The sequence below is a fragment of the Alexandromys fortis genome, unplaced genomic scaffold (genome assembly GCF_014885135.2).
Source record: "Alexandromys fortis isolate MF-2015 unplaced genomic scaffold, M_Fortis_MF-2015_v1.1 scaffold_596, whole genome shotgun sequence".
In the NCBI taxonomy this organism is placed as follows: Eukaryota; Metazoa; Chordata; class Mammalia; order Rodentia; family Cricetidae; genus Alexandromys; species Alexandromys fortis.
Window position 1 is genome coordinate 16,718 of NW_026068460.1, and position 11,435 is coordinate 28,152.

Consider the following 11,435-nt stretch of genomic DNA (forward strand, 5'->3'; position numbering starts at 1 on the left):
TTTGAAGAGTGAAATTGAAGAGGATACTAGAAAATGGAAAAATCTCCCATGCTCTTGGATAGGTAGGATCAACATAATAAAAATGGAAATCCTACCAAAAGCAATCTATAGATTCAATGCAATATCCATTAATATCATAGAATAGTTATTCACATAACTTGAAATAACAATACTACATTTTATATGGAGAAACAAAAAACCCAGGTTAGCCAATAACTTCCTGTACAATAAAAGAACATCTTGAGGCATTACTATTCCTGACTTAAAGTTCTATTATAGAGCTACAGTAATGATAACAGCTAGGTATTGGTATAAATAAAGACAGGTAGACCAATGGAATCAAATCAAAAACCAGAATATTAATCCACACAACTATGAATGCCTGATTTTTGACAAAGAACATAAAAATATAAAATTGAAAAAAGAAAGCATCTTAAGCAAATTGTGCTGGCATAGCAGGATGTCAACATGTAGAAGAATGCATATAGATTTATATCTATCCAAATACACAAACCTCAAGTCCAAGTGGATTAAAGACCTCGACATAAATCTCGCTGCATTGAAACTCACAGAAGACAAAGCAAAAATTACTGTTAAATACACTAGCACAAGGGATCACTTCCTAAATATGAAACCAGTAACATACTTACTGAAAGCAACAATAGTAAATTGGACATGTAGAAACTGAGAAGCTTCTTTAAAGCCAACGTATCAGTCTGTCACGCCCCACCTCGTCCCTCAAGGAATGACGCGACACACCAGAGCTCTTCTCAATGCAGTTTATTCCAGGACTTTACCATTCTCTCTCTCTCCTTCCTCTCTCTTTCTACCACCTCTCTCTCTCTCCTCTTTTTCTTCTCTCTCTCTCTTTTACCTCTCTCTCTGGCCAAACCTCTCCCAGCCCTTAAGTAGGCATGGGCTGCCAACCCTGAACTGCCAGGTGGGCACTGCACATAGGTTCACGCATATGCAGGCAGCTGATAATCATTGCGTGACCATAGCATAGGTCAGGCCTTAGCCATCTCAGGAGTTGATTATACATCTCCATCAGGTGTGACACCATGCAGCTCACTACATCAGTCAAAAAGAAAAAATGGTTGCCTAAAACAGCAAAATATTTTACCAACCCCACATCTGACAGATGGCTGGTCTCCAAAATATATAAAGAACTGGAGAAACTGAGAGACGCCACGGATCTGCCACTAGAGTAAGACAGGCTACCGAAAGTTAGCTGGAAAACCACATCCTTCCCCACAGGAAATGGGCCATCTGGCTTCCTGTCAAAAAAAAAAAAGAATTTGCTCCCTGGATCTTTTAAGGAAGGATTTGCTTCATAGACATAGGGAGCATAGTCATCTGGTGAACACTTTTATTCCTTAGAGGCTGCCTCAACTGGAAAGAGCCTCTAGATGCATTGATGGAGGTCAGGCCTTTCTGGAGCATCCATTATTCAATGACTCACATGAAGATGAGATATAAAAGCCCCACTATTTGGGCCTGTAGTGATTTTAAAGAAAATGGCCCTCCCAAAGAAAGTTGCACTATTAGGAAGTGTGGCTTTGTTGCGGTATGTATGCCCTTGTTGGAGGAAGTATGCCACTTTGGGCATAAGCTTTGAGATTATGCTAAACCCAATGTCACACACCACTTTTTGTTGTCTGCAAGATATAGATATAGGACTATCAGCTCCCCCTCCAGGACCATGTAGGTCTGCAGTCCACCATATCCTGACATGAGGACAATACACTGAAGCTCTGAACTCATTCTTTAATTATCTCTGATTACCAGCACCCATGAGTTTCATAACCACAGTGCATGCATCAAGGAAGAACTACAAAGCATTCCAAGGGGAGACACTGCTAGGCCACATCACATATGGTTTTCTCATGGAGATATTGCTGTTGAACATCCAAATAAAAATTGAAAGCCCCCACATTGCAACTCTCCTTAAAATGCTCATGATGGGCCTAAAGTTCCTCTCCTGGGCTACCAGAAATGTCAGAAATGTTCCCACTGCCATGGAAGCATGCCTGTGAGGAGTTACCATAAAAGTATCTTGTCCTCTGTTCTCAAAACATTGGTCCTCTCCAGGAGTTGTTTTCTGGTATTTTCCATTCACTCAACAATGAAGAAGTCAAATGAAGCCTTTTGTGAGAAGTCTGTTACCAAACTTAACCTCTTGGGTACCTTGAAACGTGGTAACGCCGTGTTGCTGGGGGCTGATCAAAAGAGGCTCCAGGGTCATCAGAACTGCCAAACTCAGTACAGTTTATGATGAACAATTCCAGAAACACAAGAGGCTCTGGCTAGATGGTGACATCGAAGCATGTAGAATTGTAGTAAAAAATTTTCAGTGTTATGACCTTGAATTTACAGGGTGTTTCACCTCAAAGGGTTGGGAGGGCTTTCAATTCCTATAGCCATGTTGTCAATCTGTTCAATGAAAAATGATATACAGAAACCCCAGTCTCGAAACAATGGTTTCATTTTAATAGAAATGTGGGAAATTTGCATTACAAGGAAATTATCCAATGCATCTGTGTGACTAACCAAAAGCAGTGTTCATATAGGATGCAGATATCACTGGAGAGCTAGACACTGAGAAGAGGAAGGTGTTCTTAAAGCTAACTTTTAGAGAGTGATTAAGCTCAACATGTTGCTTGGTGGCACTGTTGTGTGAAAGCTTCTTATTGCCAGATATGGTGGTGCATGCCTCTAATCCCTGTTAAGTTTGAGGCCTGATTGCAGTTTCTCCTCCATCTATTCCTCCCAGTTTCTCTCCATTTCTCCTTCTGTTTGTATCCACTTCCTTTCTGTCTTTCATTAGAAAACAAACAAACTTTTAAGAAACAGTAAAAGAATAAAATATAATAATATGACCAAAAACTAGGGTTTTTTATATGTTCCGGGAAGTCTCAGCTCTTGTCAGGGGCCATACAGAGCACAAAGATGGCAGCTGAGTGTATGTAGATATTAGTTCTACTATTATTCAAATCAACTATCAGCTATGGAGCACTCAGTAATATAATCATATTTTCCATTTATTCATTCACTCATTAATTCATCAGATATGAGACAGGGTTTCCTTATGTAGACCAAGCTGGTTTTGAATCTGTAACAATACTCTTACCTCAGTCTCCCATGTGCTAAGATTACAGGTGTCTATCATCGCATCTGATTCTACTCACCTCTTTTAAATGATAAAATTGGTTTCTAATAGAGATCACATAATCCAAATACACAGTGAGGGGGAAAATAATGAATGGATTTCTCTTCTTTTAGAGAATCAGTGTGGTGTGAAATGAGGTTTTGTTGTATTATTTGAGATCATACAATTGCTATGACACATATTTCTGCTATAATTCAATAATGCAATTTTAACATAGAAAAAAATTAATAGACAAAAGAAAAATGTATTAAGCATAAATAACATTATGTTAGAAGCCTATAAATTACATACAAAATTGAGAGTTGTGTTAAGTATTGGTAATGAGTACTGTAACTGTTAGACTGGAAAAATATATCAAGGTTTTAAATGTAAATCATAATTAAGCAAATTATATGTTAAAAAGCTGATGATGTATTGTAACTGTTAGACTGGCAAAATATATAAGGTTTTAAATGTAAATCATAATTAAGCAAATTATATGTTAAAAGGCTGAGGCAAGAGGACGATTGTGAGTTTGGGGTCAGCCTGCCTGTACAGTGAGTTCCAGGCCAACGTGAATGAAGCACAATGTGAGGTTTTGTCTGCCTTAATTTCTTTTTGTTGCTCTGATAAAATACTTTTACTAAAGAAACTTAATGGAGAAATGGTTTGTTTCAGTGTATCTTTCAAGGTTATGGCAGGGGAGTAAAGATAATAGAAGCTTGAAGCATCATCACATTGAGTGTGGTAAGAAGAGAGCAATGAATGCATGTGTGCTAGTGTTCTCCTGGCTTTTCCTATTATATATAATCTAGGTCTAGGACTCAGTAGAGTCCATGTCTAGGGAATGGCTCTACTCACAATGCTACATCAATTAGTAGAATCTAGATAATGACAGACATTTTCAGAGAGTTACTTTAATTTAGATAACCCATCACACATGTGTGCAGAGGCCCATTTTCCAGGTGACTGTAGATTCTGTCAACTTGACAACAGAAAGTATCTCAGCATCAAAATAACCCCACAAAATCATGGCAAGCATGATAGTTCAGCTGGCAAAGGAATTTGCTACCTTCCCCTACAACCTGAATTCGATTCCTGGGAATCAAATAATAGAAGAAATCAACTCATGTAAGTTATTCTCTGACTACATACACACATGTTATGCCATGCTTGTGTCTACCCCATAAATAAAATGTAACTTAATTAAAAATATGCCCAAAGATAGAATAAATGGAATATATGGTAGAACATAATGTTCTTATGCCATGAAAGCAGCATAAATAACAGGAAAAATCATGATCACGCTACCCCTAGGCTTCCAGTTATGTAGCCCCTAAGTTAATCACCCATTGGTGAGGTCTTGTAGGCTGTATTTCTAGATGTGCAACTGCCCACCCCCAAATTATTTATGTTTCTAACCATTCAGCAGGCCTATTCAAGCTCTCTCTTCAGGTGTGCATGTGCCTGGATCTCCCAAAGATAGAAATTGTGTGTCATTGGCTCCTGGCATCTCCTATTTGTCATGAAATGCCATGGTACATCCACTTTTCTTACTGCTCCATATATGTAGTATAATATAGAAGGAAGTGATTGGGAAGGATGGTTGGGAAGTCAGTGCTTGTGGTTCTTCTATCCTGCTTATATGCTACTCTAAGTGTATTATACTTCCGTCTCTCCTTTTGCATTTATCCTCTGAGATATCTCACTAAACAGTATTTCATAAAATTGGCTTTATATGTGATAAATCACCATTCTTTTGTCTTTCTACTTAGTACCTCATTACTTTTACTAGACATCAGAGGAGACCCCCATCAGTACTTTCCCTGCCTCATAAGAAAGCATACTGTTTTTTTTTTCATTTCAACCATTATGATGGCTTTAAAGAAAGTTCAAAACTTATTTGATGTAGGTATATCAAAGAGTTCCACAATAGCCTGAAATGAAGTATAACAATGGTTTGTTTACTTGTGGATAAACTCACAGTCAGGGTAGCAAACCTCAATCCTCTGTGTGCACTGGAACCTGGGAACTGAATCCAGCAGAAAAGAGGACTGACTGCACACACTCTTTATGTCTGCACTTATTGTACCTGAAGCCAAGACGCAAATGGGCCGGCTATTGGTTGAAGGAGTTCCCACAATTTCATGCTCTGTATTTTGGTATGCAAGGAATAATTTTCTTCTTTTTGAGCATGGTGAAAGTGCTAATATGTAACTTCTAAAATTAAATCATTTTAGCACTGTGTCTTCTTCCTTTACTTGGTATAGCATCATTTTCCCCAGGGATGTTCTGTGTGGCCAGAGAATCATCCTCAGTAGTCACAGTTTCAGTCTTGAATGAGCCTGTTCAGTGTATAGTAAAGAAATGTATAGTAAAGAGCAGGACACACACACACACACATTCACATGCAGGGGTATATATAGGTAGATAGCAAAACATCATTACATTGTGTGCTCAAACCATCTGGCAGAAATATACTAGGGAAGCCCTGCTGAGGCTGTCAACTGGAGTTTCTAATAGAGTACCATGCAGAGCAATGTCTCAGTAGATGAGGCTTGAAAGTAAAATAACAAAATTGCAATAGATAGAGATAATATCATCTTGCTGGGTGATTGTGACATAGGCCTTTAATGTCAGTACATGTGAGGCAGAGGCAGAGGTATAGACAGGTTGATCTCTTGAGTTCAAGACCAGCCTAGTCGATAGAGTGAGTTCCAGCAAAGGATACACAGAGAAATTATTTCCAAAAGCAAAACAACAACAACAAAGATAATATTATCAAATAGGACACTTAATGCCCAATAGAAACCAATTGAGGAAGTTGAGTCAATCAGATGGATTTACAAACATTATCTTGCTTTCATAATGAATTTTCCATGGATGCCTTCCAAAATTCTCTTTCCCATTGTAGGCACTTTCATATCATTGGATAAACAATGATAACATTTGTTGGACATGTTTTACCTTCTAGCTGTTTTCAGAGAGACAATATTTTTACTCTATGGCTCTTTTGTGGTTCTCTCCCTTCCCCAGATAAGGGGCCTTGGAGGATACTCTGAAGCAAACATATTTGGGTGTGCAATGGGGGAGAGAGAAGGCAGTCCCACTTCCAAAGCCAACTTCCCAGTGAACTCAAATGGCACATGACAATTTAGAAGCATGGCATGGGGAAGGCACCTGCCATGTCAGAACACTTAAGCAACCCTATGGCATGACCAGTCTGGTGAGGAATCAAGATCTTCAGATGGCAGCCATGTGAGTGAGCTTGAACTTGGAACATTCATCTCTAGCCAAACATTCAGGTGATGACCACCCTGGCCAATATTGATTATACCCTCATAGAAAGCTGTGAATCAGAACTACTTGCTAAGCTATTAAAATACATTTTATCTAGAAAACTATTAGTTAAATCATTGTTTGGGGCAATTAAGTTTAACATAACAATATGTAACAATTTAATGTTTTCCCATTATGAGAAGGGAGGACTAAAGTTTCTTCTCATAATCATGGGAACAGGGTATTTTAATTTCTTGAAAAAAAAATCTGACTCTATCTTGTGACACATACACAACAAACTATCCAGTTTCAGAAAACGTAGAATAAAATTTCTACATTTTATGGGAAGAATTATAACATTGAAATTGTTTAATATTTTTAAGTCTGTGCCACCTTCACAATACTAAAAACAACCTAGAATAATTTACTTTGATCTTTCTGTGTTTGAATCATAACTGATACCCCCAAGAAAGTCAATGCCTTACCAGAAACAAAGCAAACAAGCAAATGAAATCAAACAACAACAACAAAACCAAAAGACCTCACATGGATATAATAATGCCTTATCATAAATCCTTAAATTTATGTTCAGGAGGCTGCAATATAACATTACTTTTTTTTCATAAAAAAATATTTACTTAATTTACCACTAGACTTAAGCCAAGCTTTAGGAAACCGTAATAGTTTAAGGCCTGCAGCAGTATTGTGTGTCACAATTCTGCAGCAGAGCTATTTAACAACATACTTGAGTAGATGTGCTTCCTATTGTCAGAGCCTGTTTTATGACCATGCTAAGGTCATGTATTCCTGATAAAAGATCTCCCTTTGTTAGATGGAGAAAAATTTCAGTTCTTAGAAAGTTTTTCAGTTTTACCTATTGAAGATTATCTGAGAAAGGAGTGGGTGTATGGCTTGATTTTCTCTACCAGTGCACCTATGGCAGCCAAGTAGTCTTGTAGAAAGAAAGGCATCAAGATTAAGATAGGAAAAAAACAGATGACCAAGAAAGATTGTAAACCTGTTATTATGTGTAACAAACAAAGAGTGATTGAGACATGCTTGTGATGTAGAAATGGGAAGGTGTGGAGTTATAAAAATTGTCATGAGCCTGGTGTCCCAGTCCTTTCCGAGTGGATGCTTTTCTCCAGATCACTAGCCTGTTCCTATTCTCTGTCATAATTTTTCCATTCTTAATAAACAATCTCTATTTTTATATAACAAAAAGAACTTGAGAAACTAAACATCAAACTATCAAAAAAATCCATTAAAATGGGGTACACATCTGAGAAAACAATTCTCGACAGAAGAATCTCAGGTAACCATAAGATCCTTAAGGAAATGCTCAGCATCTTTAGTCATCAAGGAAACACAAATCAAAATGACTCGGAGATGCCATGTTACACCAATCAAAATGGCTAAGTTCAAGAACACTAATGACAGCTTATGCTAGACAGGATAAGGGGAATACCCCCCCCCATTGATGGTGGGAGTGCAAACATGTACAACTACTGTGCAAATAAGAATGGCAGTTTCTCATATAAGTAGGAATCAGTCTACCTCAAGATTCAGCAATACCACTTTTGAGAATATATCCAAAGAAAACATACTCATACCACTGGGACATTTTCTCAAGTATGTTCATAGCAGCATTTTTTTTTTGTAATATACAGAAAATGGAAACAGCCTATATGCCGTTCAATTGAAGAATGGATAAAGAAAATGGGGTATATTAAATCCACTCTTATACTGTAGTAAATAAACACTGGGCTCCATCTATCCAGGTTTGTTATATAAAAAATGTGGCCCAAAATTTCATGTGTATGCATTTGGAATTGTTATTGGTGTATTGCTGCCTGTATGGCTGTCTTTATCTGCTTGACTCACCATTGTTCAGATTCTAATGTAACATATATCAACAGAACTGTGCCAGCTTGGTTTGGGACCCCCATTCTCTTGTTAGATTTTATCAACTGACTCTCAGCACATGTATATCGCTACCAGTTAGATGTGCTCCTTGGGGAAGAAAAGACAGTTGAATATAGTTTTTTTTACCTAGTTCAACAATATGTGTTTTATTTTTACTGAATTGTGGTCAAATATGATTATTAACAAATGCTTATTAATCTCTATAATTTTGTTGAAGTTTCTTAGTGTGTTAGATTTGGGTTAGTTTGTTTTCATTTCCACCTACTCCTGGACTGTATTGGAGTTTCTGACTTACACCAATGAACATACTAATATCTGTTTTCATAGTAGTCATTCATATATTCCTCTTATGGCATGAATATTTTGTCTGGGTTCTCACAATTTAGATGATCTTTTATTTTTTTCTCTGTGCATAGTATTTTTATAGTGTGTGCATATGTGCAGTTGTGTGGGCGTGTGTGTGTGTGTCTGTGTGTGTGTGTGTGTATGAGAGACAGAGAGATAAAAGTAGAAGGTTATCTGTGGAAGTAAAGATAGCAGGAAAGGGAAGGAGAAATGGTGAAGATTAGCACATGTGGTCAAAATAGATGATATACTGAAAAAAGCATTGCTTTTAAGAAAATTATGTATATTGAATTTAAATTAATAAAAGATTTTAAGGGGCAGCAAGATGGCTCACATACCAAATACACTTGACTCCAATCCTGATGTCAAACTTGATTTGATATCCAAAACTCAAGGGACAAAGGAACAATCAAGTCCAAGCTGTTCTTTGATCTTCACAACTAGGTCATGTCACATGTGCAACTAGAAATATGTACACTCTTATACACAACACACAAATGCACATTCACATGGACATAGAAATACCTAATCTACTAAAATGTAATACAAAGTAAAAAAAAAAAAAACACAGATGAAATTGAAACCAGTAGGGAAGTAAGAAAGCCCTCTAGAATCTGGAAAAGTGGGAAACACTCTTTCCAACAGCTTCCAAAGCAAAATACAATTTGTCATCATCATCACTTCAGTCAAAAGATCTCATGATGGATACCAGAACTCTAGAACTCCAGAAAGTTATGTCCCTCATATTCAAGCAACAGAGTTTGTGGTAACATGTTACAGAAGAAAATAGAAAGATAATACTCAGTTGTCTTCTGCATTTTCACATATAAGTTGATCATACCAAAGAAATTAAGAGACATTGATTCATTATATCTTGATCAGCTCTGACATTTTGATCAGAGTTTCAGGCAGACTGTCTCCCAGGCAGAAGAGAGAAGTGTGCAGGTGCAGGACAGCCTGTGGTGGAGGCAGCTGTTGAGACTCTCAGAACTTTTTGTTGGAGGCTGAAACACTGTGGAAGGAAATTCAGAAAATTGCATACAGTAGTAAACTGTCAGGTCTTCAGTTTGGACACTGTTGATGGTGAGAGTGAAATCTGTCTCAGATCCACTGCCTATGAAGCGATCAGGGACCCCAGTGTGTGGAGTGGATGCAAAGTAGATTAGCAGTTTAGGAGCCTGCCTTGGCTTCTGCTGGTACCAGCTCAAGTAGTTCTTCTGGTTTTTACTGTCAAAAAGACTCTGACTGGACTTGCATCTGACGGTGACCTTCTCTCCTACTGACACAGCCATGGAGGATGGAGACTGGGACATCACAATATCTGCACAGGCATCTGCAATAAGTAATACAAAAATAAAGATTCATAATATACAAACAGAATATAGTAATAGTTGAAAGTTGTCATTTAATAACCTTGGGATGTCACCTTGTCTGTGTATATTTTACACAATACTGTAAAAAATATTATGTCTTAGGACATGTAAACTTCTTATATACAAAGAAGTGACTCTAAAAAGAATTTCTTATATACAAATAAGTGGCTCTAAAAAGATTACGACAATTTTAAATTTCTCACCAGACACCCAAAGAAGCAGACACACGAGGACCTGGGTCTGTGACTCCATTTTGCTCACTCCTGCCTATTGGATTTAACTCAGCTCATACTGAAAAAGTCTGGTTTATAAATTCTTAGCAGCTAGGCTGGCCTGGAGGGGCCATGCAAAGCAGTCAGCAAATACATAAGGAAATGTCTAAGCAGTGTGTATGAGTGGCTAGGAACAATCAACAGGCAAAAATAACACCATAGTCAGTATGAAAAATCACTAAAAGATACCAGCTTATTGCTCTCCAACAGAATGAACAGGCATCACTGAGGATGAGGCAATCCTAGTCATCTTCTCACTATGAAGCCAATGCTGAGTCCACATAAAACCTTCACAAATAGAGGAACATTTTACCCTGTAAACAGTAGCATTACCTCAGAATCCACAGTTCCTGACAATCAGCATAAAATTTAGGGGACCTAGCTTGGTCTGTGAAGAGAACAACATAAATACTGGCCATGTCCTTGTTCTGAAACCAAAGGGGGTTAATGATGCACTGCTTTGTGTCCCTCCAGACACTCAAAATCAATTCCACGCTGGACCACAGACTTTAAGACAAACCCCAGGTTAGTTGAGTAATAAGGCTCTTTAATAATGAGCATTTGTCTTCTCAATGGCACTTGAACTAGAGGCATTAAAAGTGGGACAATATGTACACAAAGAGAGAAAACAGAGTTTCTGCTTCCTGGTATTTATCAGTGATAAACATCAAGACCCTGACATCCTCACATAGTATCCTTTTAATTCAAGGAATTGAGTGAAGCTTAGTGTTCCCCAATCAAGGACTGCAGTATATGACAACTTGAATCCACAGAATGCCCATGTGATAAAGCTTTGGTCTCCAGGCTGCTATTTCAGTGGTGAAATGTATGTGAATACAGGGACACTGGGAGGGTTTGAGGGACTAACACCGTGCTCATGGGGAGAACTGTGTGTCTATGATCTTTTCCTCTTTCCTCTCCTTAAGATTCTCAGTTGTGCTGGGCGATGGTGGTGCACGCCTTTAATCCCAGCACTCAGGAGGCAGAGGCAGGCGGATTTCTGTGAGTTCGAGACCAGCCTGGTCTACAGAGCTAGTTCCAGGACAGGCTCCAAAGCCACAGAGAAACCCTGTCTCGAAAAACCAAAAAATA

The 11,435-nt window shown here is 38.0% G+C and overlaps 1 gene segment (V, D, J or C); it reads right to left on the bottom strand.

The window, feature by feature from the left end:
- Nucleotides 1-9,594: 9,594 nt before the first annotated feature.
- On the bottom strand, nt 9,595-10,323 carry LOC126495737 (immunoglobulin kappa variable 4-1-like). The segment is given in 2 exon segments: nt 9,595-10,031; nt 10,275-10,323. Coding segments are annotated over 2 exon segments (486 nt in total).
- Nucleotides 10,324-11,435: the final 1,112 nt, after the last annotated feature.